Below are 19,920 nucleotides of genomic sequence, written 5' to 3'. Positions count from 1 at the left end.
ACTTATCCTGCATGGCTGCAAGCTGCATTGCACAGCGATTTCGTGGAGCGAAGCTGTGGCGACAATGATGTATGGGCAGCTGCTTGGCGCAGCCTAGGAAGTGCGGCAGCGCGCTTGCGCCGGCAGCGGCTAATACTAAGAACAACCTGCTGGTTTTTGAGCGATGTGGGAGAGCTTGATTTGGTGGTTTCGAGAGCAAATACTCGTCCATCGGTCCATACTCCGATTCAATCAGAAGTGTAATTCTGCCCCACCTAAAATTTGAGGCGAGCTCCACCACTGATCACGACCACCTAATTCAAGCCGTGGACGCGATGGATATGGCCGTGGACGCGGTGGAAACCAAGGGCGTGGCCAGCAGGCGTGCCCCAACTATCAAAACCAGCAGCGTCAACAACGCAAGACCGTCGCCCCCATCCCAAGTACAGATGCCAATGGGCGTCCCATCTGCCAAGTCTGCTACAAGGTTGGACACATGGCTCCTGACTGCTGGCATAGGTTTGATGAAAACTATGTACCAGAAGAGAGGCATGTTGCTGCAGCGATGATGGCCGTAAGCTCCTACAACGTTGACCCCAATTGGTACACTGACTCTGGGGCCACCGATCATGTGACAAGCGACTTGGAGATCAGATCCACACAGCAAGTGGTGCAGGTATGCAAATTAAACATATTGGTCCCTCTTTGATTAATACCCCAATTCGTGATCTCCATCTAAACAAAATTCTTCATGTTCCTAAAGCTACCAAAAATCTGGTTTCAGTACATCGGCTTACCAAAGATAACTCTGCCTTCCTTGAGTTTCACCCTGATTATTTTTTGGTTAAGGATCAGGTCACGAAGAACATACTTCTTAAAGGGCGCTGTCACAAGGGGCTTATCACTTTCCTTCTTCACCTATAAAGCAGGCGTTTGGTGTGGTCAAGCCCTCCTTCGAGTGTTGGCATAGTCGTTTGGGTCATCCTTCTATTCCCATTGTCATAAAAGTTATCAGCAGCAATGAGTTGCCCTGTTTAGATAAGTCAAATAAAGAGTCGGTGTGTGATGCTTGTCAAAAGGCTAAAAGTCATCAGCTTCCTTATCCCAAGTCGTTGAGTACTTCTAGTCTGCCTTTGCAGCTTGTTTTTTCCGATGTGTGGGGTCCTGCACCAACTTCGGTTGGAGGACGGAAATATTATGTGAGTTTTATTGATGATTTCAGTAAATTTACTTGGATCTATCTTCTGAAGTTTAAATCTGAAGTTTTCCAAAAATTTCATGAGTTTCAAAGTCTTGTTGAAAGACTTTTCAATCGGAAAATTATTGCTATGCAAACCGATTGGGGAGGTAAATATCAAAGGTTGAATTCTTTTTTTGCAAAAATTGGCATATCTTATCTTGTCTCTTGTCCTCATGCTCATCAGCAAAATGGCCCTGCAGAAAGAAAACACCGTCATATAGTAGAGGTCGGGTTGGCTCTTCTAGCTCATGCTTATGTTCCTTTAAAATATTGGGACGAAGCTTTCCTTGCTGCCACACATATCATTAATCGTGTTCCTAGTAAGGTGATCAATTTTGAAACTCCTTTGGAACGTCTTTTTCACCAACAACCTGATTACACTTTTCTTCGTGTTTTTGGGTGCGCTTGTTGGCCTAACCTCCGACCCTACAACAATCATAAGCTCCAATTTTGTTCCAAACAGTGTGTTTTTATAGGCTATAGCAACCTACACAAGGGATATAAGTTCCTTGATGTCAGCACCGGACGAGTTTATATTTCTCGTGATGTAATCTTTGATGAGAATATTTTTCCTTTCTCAAAGCTCCATCCCAATGCTGGTGCTCGTCGATCTTAGATCTGATATAAATCTCCTTCCTGCCAGTCTCCTTCCTCCCATATCCGATCAAGGGGGAGAATCATTGAGTGATCATATGTTTAATACTAATGATAACAGTGAAGATGCTGCAGGAAATTCAGCTACAGATGATGCAAGACAAAGTGTGAACGACACAACAAATTCCTCTGGTGCAGAAATCCAAGCTGATCAACCATCTGCGCCAGGAGCTGTGCCCGGGCATGACACACGCATGGAAGAATCTCCTGCTGGCCAACCGGAGGACGCCATGCTCTCTCCTGCTGTGAGCCCCCCTCCGACAGCAGGTCTTGATGCTGACCCAGCCATCCAGGAGCCGGTCAACAATGATCCTCATGATGATTCAGCTGAATCTTCTGCTGCTGAGGATGTGCTGCCTGAAGCACCCATACAACATGCTCCTCCAGCACGGCCCAAAACAAGATTACAAAGCGGGATACGCAAGGAAAAGGTATACACTGATGGAACAATCAAATATGGTTGCTTTACTTCTTCTGGTGAACCTCAGACTCTAGAAGAAGCTCTAGGAGATAAAAATTGGAAAAAGGCTATGGATGTTGAGTACTCGGCTCTTATGAAAAATGAAACTTGACATCTTGTTCCTCCAAAAAGGGGCAGCAACATTATAGATTGCAAATGGGTGTATAAAATTAAAAGGAAGCAAGATGGCAGTCTAGACAGGTATAAAGCTCGCTTGGTAGCTAAGGGGTTTAAGCAAAGGTATGGAATAGATTATGAAGATACCTTTAGTCCAGTGGTTAAATCAGCTACTATCAGAATTATTTTGTCTATTGCCATGACTAGAGGATGGAGCCTTTGACAACTTGATGTGCAAAATGCCTTTCTCCATGGTATCTTGGAGGAAGAAGTCTATATGCGGCAACCACCAGGCTATGTTGATCAATCATCACCCAATTATGTTTGTAAATTGGACAAAGCATTATATGGATTGAAACAGGCACCGAGAGCTTGGTATTCAAGGTTAATTGTAAAGCTACATGAGCTTGGGTTCAAATCATCAAAGGCAGACACGTCTTTATTTTTCTATCACAAAGGTGGAATCACTATATTTGTGTTAATATATGTTGATGATATAATTGTTGCCAGCTCGGCACAGGAGGCTACTTCTGCATTGCTCAAGGATCTGAACAAGGAATTTGCTTTGAAAGATCTAGGAGAGCTCCATTATTTTCTTGGCATTGAAGTAAGCAAGTTACGTGACGGACTGCTGTTATCACAGGAGAAGTATGCATCTGATATACTCAAACGAATTGGCATGAGCAGCTGCAAACCTGTAAGCACACCTCTGTCCACGTCAGAGAAACTATCTATTCATGAAGGAAATCCTCTTGGACCAAGTGATGCGACTCAGTACAGAAGTGTGGTAGGCGCATTGCAATATTTGACATTGACTAGACCGGATATTTCCTTCTCTGTAAACAAGGTTTGTCAATTTTTACATGCTCTGACTACAGTACATTGGGCAGCTGTGAAAAGAATATTGAGATATTTGAAGCACACAATGAAATTGGGATTAAAGATCAGTCGGTCAGATTCTTTGCTTATAAGTGGTTTTTCAGATGCTGATTGGGCAGGATCTTTTGATGATCGACGGTCTACTGGAGGTTTTGCAGTCTTTCTAGGAAATAATCTTGTATTTTGGAGCGCTCGCAAACAAGCAACGGTGTCAAGGTCGAGCACTGAGGCAGAATATAAAGCGCTTGCCAATGCAACAGCAGAAAATATGTGGATACAAACTTTGTTGCGAGAAATAGGAATTGAAGTGCCGAGAGCAGCCAAGTTATGGTGTGATAACATGGGAGCAAAGTATCTTTCTGTCAATCCTGTTTTTCATGCAAGAACTAAGCACATAGAAGTTGATTATTATTTTGTCTGAGAACGAGTGGCTAGGAAACAGCTTGTCATTGACTATGTATCAACTAAAGATCAGATTGCAGATGGTTTTACCAAAGCTCTAGCAGTGCATCAGCTGGGAGTTTTCAAGAGCAATCTCAACCTGAAGAGTTTAGATTGAGGGGGAGTCTTAAACAAGTTGTAATATATCAGATATAGTTTGTTAGAGTCTGGCCTAGATACAGGTTGTTACGCTGACTCTTGTAGGTATAATCTTCTTGTACTCTAGTTTAAACTCTAGATAGATATCCTGGCCGGACTCTAATCAACTTATATATATGTTCCCATCGGTGCCATTGTTATACACCAAGTATAAACACGTATCCGTTGTGATCTTCTACGGAAGGCCGACGTTCTCCACAACTTCCGCACCTCTGATCTTACAGAGATGTGTAAAACTCACGAATCAAAAATGATACGAAAATCCACCCGAAAATAGTGAAAGAAAACAGTCGGGATTGATAGGATGAACACACAATTAAACTCAAATCAAAAGATCAAAAGCCTAGAGGGCATGAGAAGGGAAGGGCCTCCTTTTCCATGAATCCGTAGCACAAATCTCTCAAAAATCTATCTCAAATCCGTAACTCTAGGTGGAAAAGAGGAGCAGAGAATAGAGAAGAACGGGAGAGAGGAGGAGGCACCGTGATCTGTTTGTGGCCAGGCAACCAAGGACAGCCCTCCCATTCTTGTTGGGGTTAATTGGATCCGTACCATTACAATTCTGCAAGTTCAGAGTTCTACCATTACTATTCGTCTATTTGGAAATATGCCATTACTATTTCTTCTCTACCCGGCTCGTGCCATTTTCTGCGCTTGCGACGACTTTGGGCCCACTTGCAGACCGTATGGTACGTATTGAGCTGCTTTCACGGCTCAAGCATCTGCTGGCTCCTGTGATAAGACCGAGCCGAGCGAGAGCAGTCTCATCCATTCGCCAGCACACGACCGACCGCCGCCACCGCCATCGCCGCCACCGCCTCGCCTTGTTCTTCGGCGCTGGCTTGAAGCCCAGCATGAGTGAGAGTTCATCCGCTTTGGCCCCGTTCGTTTTCGGCAGTCAGGGGAATTGGCTCCGCCTAGAGGACTGCCCCAACTGTGGATAACGCCTGATCTGTATCTGCAGCAAGCAGTCAAAAACGTTTAATCAGCTGTTTTTCAAGTGCCCCAACAACGTGTGGGTGAGTTTGCTTCAATTTGGTGCATCTGTGTGTTTGAATCGACCCCATTTTGTAGCCATTGACAATGCTAGGGTTTGCTCACCATGATAGGGAGATCCAAACACATGTGGATGGATTCGGTCTGAGCGTCAGTATGAGACGTATTTGCGTGTGCTGGATGCACAGAAGCAGCAATGTGGCGACCTCGCAGTCCTTGGAGATGCCAGGATGCAAGCTCTTTTTGAGTTGAAGGACCAGTTTCTTGAGCTGAAGAACCAATTTGATGGGCTGAAGAACCAATTTGATGAGCTGAATCCTGAAATTGAAGCAATAAAGATGCAGATTTGGGAGGTCAATCATCAGCTCAGTGAGGGGGAGAAGACCTAGGTAGCTGTACTTGTTGCATGTGTTGCTGTGGTTGAGTTGATGCTGACACTGCTATGGAAGTGAGGCAGTGTGTTGCTGTAATAATGGGGCAGTGTGGTGCAAAGTAGATGAATTAGGATGCTTTTGTGAACTACAAGTAGATGACCTAGGATGTTTTTGGAAGCTTTTGAATGATGTGTAAATAGATGACCTACTTCAGCTGAAATTCTGTGTAAATATATGACCTAGTTGCATGTGGAATGTGTGAGAACTTTGTGATTCCATGTTTCTGTGAATTCTGTGAACTTGTTTCTGTTAATGGCAGCATTGTTGCAGCAAATTTGGCAGCATTTTGGCACATGAGAATGTTGAAACAACAGTATTGATCCAGATATATGTACATAGATAACAACCACATGGATTCCATGTCCATAATAACACAAACTCGACAGGTTTAGAGTGAATAACAGATGGATTTCATGTCCATAGTAACAGGAACTCGACATGTCCACAATAACCAGATTTCACTGCCTGACTAACATTGTTCACAACTTAACACAAGCAAAGACATCGACATAACCAGATAACAAGTTTATTACAAGAGACATCACAAAAGGCACAAGCCTCACAAAAGACATAACATAGAATTAGGCCCCAGATCCTCCAGCAGAAGTGTTCAGCCAGGCTTTGAGATTCCTCACAACACTTGGAGCAGGTGCAGCTTCAGCTTGCTTTTGCTTTATCTTGGTTGGGGTCTTCTTTTTCTTTGGGGTCCTCTTCCTCTTGGGGGACTTCTTCTTCTTATTCTTCTGAGATGGTCCAGCTATGTCTTCAGCAAACTGTCTCTTTCTACAATGAACACAAGGCAAAGAGTGTTAAGAGTTGCGAATAGTAGTCATTTTAGTAACAGAAACTAAGAAAGATTTTTACCTCTTCTTGGGAGTTGCAGTTTTTCCATCTTCTCCAACAACTGACATCTGGTAAGTCTTGGAGAAGTGACCAAATTCTTTGCACCTCCTGTATCTCACTTTATTTTTTGTTGCATTTTTCTCTAGACATCCCCTGATCCTGACTTTCCTTGGCCTGCCTGCTGATCTACCCAGTAAAGGAGGGTACAATTTGAAGCCAAGGTCCACAACTGGCCACTGGGATCTGTCTGGTAATGCTTCAACTCTCCCTTCATATGCAGCCCTGAACCTTGCAACTGAATAGTAGTCATGCACATAATCCCCAATGCAACTGTTAGTCTAATGTCCTCACCCAGTTTCTTGTGAAAAAACCACACTGTAGCCGACTGGTTAGGTGCCTATTTTACTTCATTTTCTAGACTTTTCATCAGCACATCAAGCGAATAAGAGCCAATCTCGACATCCCACTTAATCACCCGGCCCTTACAGTACACTTTCCTACCCATGGAATCCACTGTGAGGAACCCTTCCACCATAATCTCTAGCGAGAACAACTCACGCCTATAAAGAGAAAGAGAAACCCAACAACAAATCAACATTCGCTACTCAGCAACCTACGATTCACCATTCGTCTAGTTAGGATTGGGGAAGAGATCTTGGCTTACCTACTGTGCACGCCGCTGCTGTCCACACCGTCGACCTCCATCGCCGCCCCCGGTAGGGGAGGTTCCGTTGAGGGGGGACTCGCCATCCACTTCAAGTCGCCTGCATCGCACTTTCTTCGAGGTCTTCCGCCACCATCGTGCCGCCACCGCCGCCGTCGATCTAGGGTTTGTCGGGTCGAGGAGGGGAGGGGCGAATGTTTGAGTGAGGAGTGACTGGCTCAGACGAGCCAAACTTGGCCTTATCATTTGGGGAACGGCTCCACTCGCTCGGCTCGGCTCAGCTACAACGGATGCTTGAGCCGTGAAAGCAGCTCAATACGTAGCATGCGGTCTGCAAGTGGGCCCAAAGTCGCCGCAAGCGTAGAAAATGGCACGAGCCGGGTAGAGAAGAAATAGTAATGGCATGTTTCCAAATAGACGAATAGTAATGGTAGAACTCTGAACTTGCAAAATTGTAATGGCACGGATCCAATTAACCCTTCTTGTTATCCTCCAATCCTCCTCCAAAGGACTAAAATACCCCTACTCAATCAATTAACGTACACGCCCTTGCAGGAGCAAAATCGTCTATCTTTTTGTAGGAGCCACGGACGGACACGCCGCCTTCACGCCTTTGCTTTGGCTCGACACAAGCTTCGCGATGGCGCCAGATGCCCTGCGCCCGGACCTTGACCGCACCAAGTCTGCCCCTAGTTTTGAGGCCCAAACCGGTTAAACCTGTCTCCCCCGATTTTGATGCCAAATCAGTCAAACCCTCTCGCACGCTGCCGCATGACGTAACTGACTCCACGGTTTTGAGGCCAAATCAGTCAAATCGCCGATGTCGACGTGTGTCCGACCTCCCGCCAAGCCTTGATGCCTTCGAGTTGTTCGCGCGCGCCCGCTACTCGGGCCGTCTACTTGACTCGCCATCGTCCTCACCGATTTGGCCGACGCTGTCTTCATCACCATGTACTCTTGCTCTTCCGTGCACCATGTGGACCGCCCATGACTCCACCCGGCATCCTCGGGTCACTCAGTCCAGGCCTACACGCATTCACCCTTCACCGTCTTGGTCCCTCAGCATGAACCTTTCGCTTCTCCGAGCCTACTCGCGTCCATCCTTCACCATGGTCCTTCAACATGAATCTTATCACCTGACCTTTGCTATGCCACATCCTACACCTGTACATCACGAGCCAAGAGATACATCAAATCCACACGATATTGTCAATCACTCACCATCCAAGGGTGACCACCATCAATCCTCAGATTACTGTAGTTTTACTGTAGCAATTTAATGTCTAATCATGGCCTAATTAGGTTCATTAGATTCGTTTCGCAATTTACAAGCAATCTATGCAATTAGTTTTTGTATTTCATCTAGATTTAATTCTCAATGATGGCGCCGCAATATTCTTTTGGAATTTTGAATTTTAAATTTAAACAAAGGATAAATTTTGATTCAGAAAATCCAAGCATAGAAAGATGACCTTTCCTAGTTTGACTCCCTGACCAGGAAGCAGGAGCACCAAGAATCAAGAATGGTCGCTATCTTTGACCACGTGAACTTGGCCAACCATGGAGTAGCCAGCGACGAGCAACATTAGTACTACTGACGGAAATTTACAACATTAGAAAACAAATTCTCTGTAAAAATTGAATATTCAGAGAAGCACTGTGTGTAACTGACAGACATCTTGAAAACTGCACGACTCTGACTACAGTCTACAGCACTGCTAAGGAATGCAGAGAGCTACAAAGACGTACTGTACAGATTTGAAGTGAGACTAGATAGTAGTACATCCAGTCCAACTCAAAATATTTAGATTTTTTTGGCGTAAATTTTTGGAAGAGAATCTTACTATTTTGGAGCATTAAATAAAGTTTATTTATAAAACTTTTTACACGGATGGGTTGTAAATCGCGAGACGAATCTAATGAGCCTAATTAATTCATAATTAGTGGATGGTTACGGTAGCATCACTGTTGCAAATCATGGATTAAGTAGGTTCATTCGATTTATCTCATGATTTACAACTCATCCGTGCAAAAAGTTTTATAAATAGATTTTATTTAGTACTCCATACAGATGTCCAAACATTCGATGTGACGTTTTTGGGTGTAAAATTTTGAGATCTAAACAAGACCTTAGTGCCTTGGATCTCTGTAGCTGATCAATAACAAACGCTCTGCAGTACAGGTTGCATCTTTCAAAGAAGCAGCGTGTGGGGACGTTGGCAGACATCTTGAAAATTGCCTTATTCTGAATATATTCCACAGTTCCTAACCGCTTGGAAGGAATGGAATACAAATGATCAGATAATCAGATTTGAAGAATAAGAGATTCAGATGGTTCATCAAGACACGTCTGACAGGGTGACGTCTCAGATTATCGTTCTCTCTGCAGTTCATCGATCTTTTTTATGTTTTCATGGTTCAGTTCTTCACCTGTGGAGTGTGGACTGAAGAGGAAAGGTTTTTGACAGCAGTTGATATTTCAAGGTGACAACTGATCCTTGATTGCTCTTCTAGACGAGATGACAACACTCAAGTTAGTTGCTGCTGCGTCTCAAAAAATCTGAAGATACGGAGACAAAAGATTGAATCAGATGATGAGGTTACTGAAGACTAACAATACTGAACTGAGTTTGTTAAATTTGGAACCTGAAAGGTTGAATTACATGTCCTGGGGAAATGATATGTGAGGCCCTACTCGTCCTTCCTCAATGGTGGAAGGCTCAAGGGCTTGACCGATTGTGCCGGCATCAGAGCCTGCGACTGTGGAACTTTGCAGTCCTGATGAACCAAAAGGTAAGCTATGGATGCAAACAGATCATCCAAACATTCTCGAGTGATAAAAAAATACAACACTCGAGAGTTGGTCAGGAATAACTCTTGTTTGATGATCCCGTGAGCAAAAGAAAATTCCAACATACCTATTTCACATAATGAATTCATTTTCACCTGGACCTGACAGCTAGGAAATCTGACAAAGAGGATCAAGCATTGCATACTATAGCTAGCTGTTGGCCCCCCAAAAAAAACAGGGTGCTAGCTAGATCATTGTTAGTTTGTTCAGTGATTGGAACAAGTCAATGTTGTGTTTCGACTCCTGCAGTGACACATGAAAACTTCACAGATACTTATACAGAAATTAAACATTAGTAGAGGAGGTGTAAACCGTGTGTGTACTATACCAATTACCAATGCATACTCCCTGAATAAATGCTAAGCAGCATCCATCGCACGAGAGTAACAGGAGCGGCACGAGATATGGTCTTACCACAGGTGCCTGTACAAATAACAGATGCAAACACATAAGCTCTCCACAAATTACCGAAATAACAGAACTGTACATTCATAATCCAGAATCAAGTTTCATGGAACATTCAGATCTCAACCTTTTACTTTCAGATAACAAAGAAAATACAAAGATGCTATGCAGTGATCTGTGGTGCCTTAAAAGGCATACGCAACACAATAGATCTAGAAGCCAGGTTTGATTTGAATCATATCCTAGCAATTATGCTATTACCATGTCTCTCAAACTCCAAAATTAGTAAAAGGACTCAGTTGAGGGCCTATTTAGAAGTTGGAAATTCCATGGGAAATTCACAGAAATTTGGTACTACTAGACATAGACAGTTCATCCAGTAAAAATTCAGGGAAATTTCCCGTGCTCCAAAACTGTGCCAGAGTGTGTTTCTGCTAGACACCATATATCACAGAAACAAGAACTACTGAACTAGTTGCGAGGAGCAGGTGGTTGTACCTCTTGGCAAGACGAATTTTCATCGGCCTTGTTGAGAAGCCTCACCCAGTTGAGCGTGGCGTCAACGTAGCTGACAAGGGGGAAGAGCTGGAGGTAGAAGGCGATCTCACCCTGCACCTCGCGGAGCTCGTCGGCGTGGCGCGCCCCCATGAAGCACCGGTACGCGTACCCGCGGCGCTGGCAGGAGCGCACGAGCAGGTACGCCCGCCGGAGCGTCTCCTCCAGCTCCTCCACGGGCGCCCGCGTCTCCGACTGCCGCATCGGCTGCGCGTCCTGGAGCCGCCGGAGCAGCGCGCCGATCATCTCCACCCGCCGCGCCAGCTGCCGGCAGGTGGCGCGGTTCCGGCGCACCGTGCGCGCCGCCTCGGCGATCATGGTGATGAGGCTGGAGGCGTCGAGCCCCACCAGCTGCGCCACCGTGGCGACCTCCCCGACCAGATCCATCTTCTTGCCTTTGGTTTTGCTTTGGTGGTGGTAGGAGTGGAAGAGCAAAGAATCAAATATGGAGGGGAGGAAGAAGGTGGTGCAGCTGAGAGGGAGCATATAAAAGGCTGTGATTTGGGAGTGGCAGAGAAGTCCAAGATCTTGACTGGCGTGAAAGAGACAACACCACTTGAAAATGTTTTATTTTTTTTGAATTGTGATGCTGACATTTTTTACCAAAATATACAGATGGCGCCAAACGTGGAGGTGGCCGGGTTTCCAGGAAGCTTCACCTCAAGTTTGTATAAACTATGCATGATTCAAATTTGAGACTGAACTTTCAAGCTTTGACAGATTCGAAGCTGGACCCATGATTTGGTTGGTTTCTCATCAGTCTTCAGTCTTCGCGGAACAGCAATGCCAGCCTGCCTGAACCTGATTTGTCCAGCAGGACGGATGGCCGGTCGATGTGACTGTTTCTTCATTCTCATGGTCTCACTGTCATATAGAGCTAGGCTATATTACCAGCACATGCGTCGACTCTAATACGAGAAACATTTTCAGCTACAAAAAAGGGCAGGTTGCACTGACATTACAACAAAGCATAACTCAGCCAGCGCAGAAAGGGTAGGCACCTTCTGAGAAGCTCCCAATCATCCTCCCGGCACAATTTGTGCAGAAGAATTGCAAATGCAGTCATGCAGATGCTACCAAGTACTGCATTAACAAAGTTTGCTGGAAAAGAACCCATGAAAGAGACCTCTAACCAGCTCTCTAAGTTGGATTGAGTCACTCAACTCACCACTGTGTGAGATCTGACCAACTTGCCAAATACTTGACTGCAACTTTTTTTTTTGACTGCAACTATCTCTCGGTGGTGTTTACACGATCATGTACATGCTTATTCTCTCCATACAGGTCTATGGAAAAGAAACATTAGTTGCAGTAGTTCATTACATGAAACATTGGTTATAGAAACTATCCCTGATTCCCTGTTGTTCTTCCAAAAGTACGACCGGATGTAGTCTCACCAACAGGATGATGATCTATTTTACAAGGGTGCTACATTGATGCTGCCAAGCATGGTAACAACTTCCGACATGGTAGGCCGATGCTTGGCAAGATGTCGAATGCATAACAGTGCCACCTTCAAACATTCCATTATCTGAGAACTTTCGTGCTTTTTCGCACGCAATAACGGATCAACAAGCTTGTGTAGTTTCGTTTGGTACTTGTGTGCCTGAAATAGAATTTTAAATCAGGCAAAATTTCAAAGTTCTTCAAGTGCACACAACAAATCTCGTTGTCTAGGGAATGGACTCAACAAAATGTCATCTAGCTATATATTTTCTCTGGATAACAAAAATAGCTCGCATTTTATAATCATTTTTGTCAATAACATCTATGTTGCAATTTTAATACATTAGTATAGGCATGACTCTTTTTTTTAAGAAAAAAATGGACCAAAACTTACATATTCAGGAAGTGGTAGCCCTCAATGGCCCTTCACCTTCAAGTTATAGGACTGAATAAGCTTTCCACTTATTATCTCAAGAAGTACTATACCAAAACCATATACATCTGCCTTCTCTGAGATAATTCGAGTAGCAACATATTCAGGATCTGCGTAACCACTAACAGATGGAAAGAAATTAGCATTCCAATGCACGTGCAAACACTTGAAAATGAAAAATAAGAAGGTCGTGCCTATAACTTTATTTCTGTGTCAGATGAGCTCTTACTATGTGCCCATAACAGCCACCTCTGCAGTCGTATTTGGAGCCAACATTAATGCCAGACCAAAATCAGTAATCTTAGCATTCATTTCATGGTCCAACAGGATGTTGCTTGCTTTTATGTCCCTGTGGACAATACACATCTGAGAATGCCCATGCAGATAAACAAGACCATCTGCTATCCCTTTGATTATTTGAAGACGCTTAGACCAATTTAGCAACTCCCTTTTTGTTTCATCTACAAAAAAAATATCAATACATTGGTAGCAGAAATCATCGAGTGGTACTTGCTGAACAATGAACTCAAAAGACTACAGAGACATTAATGTTAATGTAAACTTACCAGCAATGATAGATGCCAAGCATTTATTTGGCATGTATTCATATATAAGTATGCTTTCTTCTGCTTGAACACAACATCCAAGTAGAGCAATTATGTTTCTATGTCGAAGATTTGGAATGGATTCAATCTCAGTTCTAAACTCATGTGGACCTTGAAATGAAGACGCATCATGTCTTTTGACTGCGATATCAACACCATTAGAGAGTTTGCCCTAAAAAGATTGAATGCTAGTGTTAAAAGAACACATCTAAAGATGTCTGAGGCAGCTTAAAGAAACTTTCAGGTATAAGGTAATATAAACTTCTTGTGTCAGTGACTAGTAGAACAGTTGAGGATATCCAATGGATTAACCTTTAACATGAAGCAAGGTATGATTGAGTAGCCCCATCCCAAGTCAAGATGCATTTAGAGAAGTTTTTGATCTAGGTGTTATACTTAAGCAGTTCAAGAACTTATCTCAAGTTAAAGATTATCTCGAGAAAACATTACCTTGTAAACACAGCCAAATCCACCATTTCCCACCAAATTTCCATCTGATAAGTTGTCTGTTGCAGCCAAAATCTGAGATAAGCTAAAATGCAATAATTCTGCTCCTTTTGCACCGCCAATCAGATCTGCTAATCCTCTCATGTTCATGACTTGGCCTAATTCAAAGGAAACCCCACCTTATCACTGATTATAGCATATACTTGTTTGAAAGAGTTAAAATATGCATGTATGGGACAGGTAGCATCCATTTAGTCAGAAATTTCACCTACAGTATGACTGAACTACAACAATAGCTTGAAGCTTCCCGGACCTGTCTACAATCATATGCATGTACTAAGTTGATTTATAAAGGAACATATGTAGGAAGTCTTTATGCTAAGGCAAGCGTAACTTCAAACATAGTTTCTTTAAATATAATAAGAAAAGTTGGTGATTCGTTCATGCCCTAGGAGATAAATTCGTGTCTCGATTATTTCTAGAATATTATGCTATATCATACCCCTGTATCCAAAGGGAAGGCATCAATGTATACTGAATGCATATTTTTCATATAGTGATGCGAGTTATGTTCCAAATGTTACATAGATGTATATGCCCTTTGGAGTAGGGAAAAACAGCTTAGTAACTCCAAAAAAGGCCACAAAATTTGGCAGCTATTAGACAGTATTGCGTAACTGTGGAGTAAGTGCATGAACATACCTTCTGTTTTCTCTTCCTCGGGTTTTGAGGGAGGATGAGTTCCCAAATTTTCAAATCCATTGGCCATGAGGACCTCTGTTCTGAGCCTGATATTGTAGCACACATGTAAAATGTGATAGGTTGTATGAATAAAGGAAGTAAGGAACTAAAGAGTTTGGCTGTTGAAAAGGAACTAAATGTGATCACAATTTTCTTTATCGGAGTGTCACATATGGCAATGACTATGTTCTAAATAAAAGCATCAGCACCTGAATTGTGTTCTGCAAGGGTAGTGCACAATTTACAAATTGAGGAATTACAGTCCTTGTGTTGGTTTTAATTTGAAGAGAGGTATGGCTTTGGAGTGAGAAGATGTTTAGTGCATCATTCTAAACTCCAAATAGGTAGCAGTAAAATGATGCAGGTTTCCAATATCTGAATGCATAACCAAAGGGAGTCCATAAATTTGACATGAAAAAAAGGGATGACATAGATATACTATATCTGTCTTCATGTTCCGCATGATGTACTGCATGTAAATCATCTGTAGTTTCCTAATGACGCAAAAAGAACAAAATAAGGAAAATAAGATCCTTTGATCATAAGTTAAAGCTTATAAAATATTCCAGTAACAAACTGCAATCAATATTTTGAATCTTAATTTTAATAAGAAGCATGGTAAATGGAACAAGAATTTATTTGTTTCCCTTGACATAATATGTAACTATTGGACAATTATTCCTATAAGTTCCTTAGAATTAGATTTAATTATAACCTATATAGATTTCAGCAGTTACATGATCTTGGGACTTTAATGTAGACACTGACCAACAAAGTCAGCAAAAAAAAAATGCATTTGGAAACAGATTTCAGCATCTCATCTGCTACAAAAACTGGCTCTTTTTCTTGGGGCGGGGAGGGGGGGGGGGGTCTTTCTGGAGTACAAATAGGTCATAGAAAAAAAAAACACACAATGAAATCCATACCCTTGAGCACAAAGGACAAGCCCTGCTCAGAAGCCGCTCCCAGGTTCGGGTGTTGTCGACAAAGCTGGCAAGGGGGAAAAGCTGGAGGTAGAAGGTGATCTCATTCTGCACCTCACGGAGCTGATCAGCCCGCTTCACTCCCATACAGCAGCTATACAGATAGCTATCATCACAACAGGATGCGATGAGAACGTATGCGTGCCGAAGTGTCTCCTCTAGCTGCTCCACTGGGTTCCTCGTTTCCATGTGCTGCATCAGCTGTGTCCTTTCGAGCTGCTGCAGAAGGTCCCGATCATCTTTGCACGGCGTGCCAGCAGCTGGCAGATCTCCCGGTTCCTCTTAACCGTCCGCGCAGCCTCCACAATCATCGAGATCAGCCCATACGCATCCACCCCAGCAAGCTGTGCGATGCTTGCGGTGACTCACTGCATTCCACAGCGCCATGTTCTTTGCAGTTGGTTTTCTGGCAGGCCTACCTTAGAGACAGCAGAAGAGGAAGAAAAAGGAGCTTCCTGAAATGAAGCCAAAGTACCTGGGAGCTAACTTCTTCAAAAGACACTGACTTTGACAGCAAACCGAAAGTGACCTATTGCGAAAAATATGGTCGTTCACTAGTGACCCAGTCACCCCAAGCCAGGTGTCGCATCTCCATGCCCTGAACGTGCCAATGATACGACTTGAATGGCCATATTTGAGCTGTTGACTTCCACGAATGGTATCAATTCCATTGAACGCAGAAACTGAACCACAGCATACTGGCCTCTCTTTTCCACGAAACATCTGGTACTCTGGCAGGTTGTGGCATTTCCACAAACTCGTCGAGCTCATTATATTGTGCCAGCAGCATCTGAAGGATCAAATGGGCTTAGTCTTGAAGAATTTCCGCAAAACACGCGCTGCAGAGCCATTCCACCGATACTGACACCAACTGACGGGCCAATCCAATTTAACGCCAATCGCAGTTCACTCGTGGCATACTGATAGTATGGCGAGTCAACCCACCGGCTGCGTTCGGCGAGGCTCTCCCTGCAAGCGGCATTTCCTCAAACACCTTCCGCGCGGCCACCTTTTCCCCTGCGCAGCACAGAGGAACCGCCGGAATCTGCCCCCGGCTTTCTTGCCTCTCGCTCAACGAGGCTGCGGCCATGGCGCCTCCGTGACGATCCCTTGCGCTCAACGAGGCCGCGCTTCCTTGTTCGCCTTGGCTCTGTCCCGCCGGCTCCGGACGGCGAGTGGGCGGCACCCAACACCGCGTGCGCCGCGCCCTTGCCGCGTACGGCATTGCAGTGGCGAGGATTTCTGGAGAAAGGATCAAAGCCGGCTGCGCAGGCAAGAGGGCGGCATGCCGCCGGCGGCGAAACTCTGGCGAGCAAGCTTGCAGCGTGCGTCGACCGAGTCCGACGAGGGAGGAGAAGGCGCCTCTCGCGATGGGCTAATATGGGCCCACAATCCTGGCCGGACTGGGTCTCCCGGAGGCAGCCGCGGGACACACGGCGAGCGGCGGAGCTAAGGCCGGCGCCGCGTGTCCATCAGCTGAAGGCTAGCGAATTCAGCCCAAACGGCCCACCAGCAATTTAACAATTAGCAAAGGAAAGAGAGATGGAATAAATTAAGTCATTTTGCTTTGCACACGAATGAAACATACTCCAACTGTTAAAAAGGAAATACCTTTTCAGACTTGTGCTTGTATAAAGCTTGTTTTGCAAAAGAGCACAGTGATATTGTCATCAGTGACTCTAGTTAATCTGTAAGACACCCCAACAAGGCAACAACCAATTTTTCAATGGGAATATATATAGTAAAGAATATGACCTTGACATGATCACATGAGAACAATGTGAAATTATAAACTGGCTTGGTTTTTCCTAAATCTAAGGATCAGATAAATGGACGACATGTATTGGAAATGACATTGAGAGGCTACCTACATTCACCACCATGAGTAATTGCCATCCTACTTTTTGGAATAATATTGATACTAATAAAATGTTAGGGGCACTAGCCATGAGTTAAAATTGGAACATAGACGTCTTCAAGAAATGAGGATCAAAGTCAATGACGAAATTGGACCCTACTTCCAAACAAAAAGGGGACTTCGCCAGGGGGATCCTTTGTCTCCAATCTTATTTAACATCGTTGCTGATATGCTAGCTCTCCTTATTAAGAGAGCAAAGGCAGATGATCAAATAAGAGGAGTCATCCCACACCTGGTTGATAATGGTCTCTCTATTCTCCAATATGCAGATGACACCATTATCTTCCTTGATCATGACTTGGAAAAAGCAAAGAATATGAAGTTGCTACTTTCTGCTTTTGAGCATGTATCCGGGCTCAAGATCAATTTCCATAAAAGTGTATTTTGCTATGGTGCAGCAAAAGAGATGGAGGAATCTTATATCGATCTTTTTGGACGTAACGCAGGGGAATACCCATTTTCTTACTTGGGGATCCCTATACACAATAGAAAACTCCTCAATTCTGAGTGGCACAAAATAGAAGAACGCTTTGAGAAGAAGCTCTCTTGCTGGAAAGCTAAATACCTTTCGTATGGAGGTCGTCTTGTTCTCCTAAATTCGGTTCTTAGTAGCTTACCTATGTTTATGATGTCATTTTTTGAGATCCCCAAAGAGGTGCTTAAGAATCTTGACCATTTTAGATCAAGATTTTTTTGGCAAGGATTCTCAGAAAAGCATAAGTATCGACTTGCCAAGTGGGACATCCTGTGTCGCCCAAATGACCAAGGGGGGCTAGGGATTTTAGATCTTCATTTACAAAATAAATGCCTTTTGGCTAAATGGCTATTGAACCTGCTTAATACCAATGGGATGTAGCAGGAGTTACTAACGAATAAATATCTAAAATCCAAATCTCTGACCCAGGTCAAGGCCAAACCTTATGACTCACATTTTTGGAGGGGTCTTATGATGATTAAAGATGAGGTTTTGGCTAGCGGCTCCTTTGATATCAAAGATGGGAGCAACACTCGTTTCTGGGATGATATTTGGGTAGGCACTTTGCCATTCAGAGTTAGATATCCATCCCTGTATAATATTGTACGTGATCCTCACGCTATTGTGGCAAAAGTTATGGCTACACAACCCCTGAATATTTCTTTCAGGAGGGCAGTGGTGGATAATAAACTTGTCGAATGGCAGGATCCGGTAAATCTAGTGGATGGATCAAATACCTTTAGATGGACCTTAACCAAATCTGGATTATACACGGTTCGATCTTGGTATTTGCATCTTATCGATAGACAACCACCTTTTAGACATAAGTTTATCTGGAAACTAAAGATCCCTCTAAAAATCAAGATTTTCCTTTGGTATCTGCAAAGAGGCATAATCTTAACTAAAGATAACCTCGCTAAGAAAAATTGGACAGGAAGTCAAAAATATTGTGGATGTAATAGTAATGAGACTATCAATCATCTCTTCTTGGACTGCCATTATGCGAGGATGGTTTGGAGGGTTATCTTTTTGGCTACCGGTTTAACACCGCCTAGATCGATTAGCCAGATGTTTAGTTCCCGGCTCTCTAATCAGTATATTAAGATTAGACAATTGATTTGGGTAGGGGTTGCTGCTGTTTGCTGGGCTATCTGGCGTAGTCGGAATGACATTGTTTTCAACAGAACGAATTTTAATTCGATTATGCAGGCTATTTTCAGGGGAACGTATTGGTTGCGTTTCTGGGCGCAGCTATAGCGTAACGAGCAAGCCAGGAACACACTCTCCTCGCTGAGCACGAAGATTGAGATGGTCGCTCTAGAACAAGTGCAAGGAGGGTGGAAGCACAATTACCGTTTGCTTTTGTTTCATTTTCTCTTGTTTGAGACTGGTTTTGCTCTTTGATTCTTGTATTAAAACTTTGTAATAATTGGCTGTGTACGTCCCTGAATATAGAGGCCGGATGGTGTTCATCCTTTATCTAAAAAAAGAAATGAGGTATTTCATTCTAAGTTAGGCTGGGCAAGGTTACAAAACGTCGGCCTCCTTAAAAAAAACAGTCGTCAGGTACTAAGTTGATGAAGAAGAAAATCAGCTTTACCAAATGACAGTGGGTTACATAGCATCTTTCACTTGTTTTTCCAAGCCAAGAGGCGTGCGAGCTTGGAAGTCTTGATTTTTCTCCAGTTTTTCTATGTTTAAGCAAAGCATCAGAACAATTGGTGGGTTCACCGGTTCCACCAAAAAAACTCTCATTTGTTGAAGCGGAACATAGTGCAGCGCCGAGCCAGAAAGGTCCTTATGCCAATACTTGCTTAAAAAAATTTCTCTAGGGTGCACTCGGGACAAGGTAGAAGCCAAAGCACATTCCCTAGCGTATGAGATATGCCTTTTAGGACATGGAACACATAGCCCCACCTAAGAAACAGTTTTCTTCATATTAGAGACAAATCACTGCTGCTCCATACAGAACTTTTGTGCAGAACCTGCTACCACCACACCAGACAAAACTAAAGAACAACCTGTGGCTCCCCAAGTGCAACAACGGACAGCTAGAAAATTTGGTGAATGCTGGAGAAGTGGTGACAAATGGGTCCACGATTCATTCCCACTTTTTCATGCCTTTCCTTGGCTCTGGGTACAAGAAAAGAGCCACTCCTTTCTTATTTCCAGGCTTCTAATATTTTCAGCATCGT

The 19,920-nt window shown here is 43.7% G+C and overlaps 1 protein-coding gene and 1 pseudogene across 1 annotated transcript; both read right to left on the bottom strand.

The window, feature by feature from the left end:
* Positions 1-8,489: 8,489 nt before the first annotated feature.
* On the bottom strand, positions 8,490-11,138 carry LOC120685676 (cell number regulator 13-like). The gene is made up of 3 exons (XM_039967730.1): positions 10,621-11,138; positions 9,513-10,140; positions 8,490-9,426 (listed from the first exon to the last, which is right to left on the bottom strand). Exons 1-2 carry the CDS (start codon positions 11,062-11,064, stop codon positions 10,003-10,005), a joined length of 582 nt encoding a protein of 193 aa, XP_039823664.1. The 5' UTR covers positions 11,065-11,138; the 3' UTR covers positions 8,490-9,426; positions 9,513-10,002.
* Positions 11,139-11,713: 575 nt separating this feature from the next.
* LOC120685675 lies at positions 11,714-16,815 on the bottom strand (annotated as a pseudogene).
* Positions 16,816-19,920: the final 3,105 nt, after the last annotated feature.

The sequence above is a fragment of the Panicum virgatum genome, chromosome 8N (genome assembly GCF_016808335.1).
Source record: "Panicum virgatum strain AP13 chromosome 8N, P.virgatum_v5, whole genome shotgun sequence".
NCBI lineage: Eukaryota > Viridiplantae > Streptophyta > Magnoliopsida > Poales > Poaceae > Panicum > Panicum virgatum.
The sequence above is the reverse complement of the archived record's forward strand: the minus strand, read 5'-3'. Positions and strand labels throughout refer to the sequence as shown.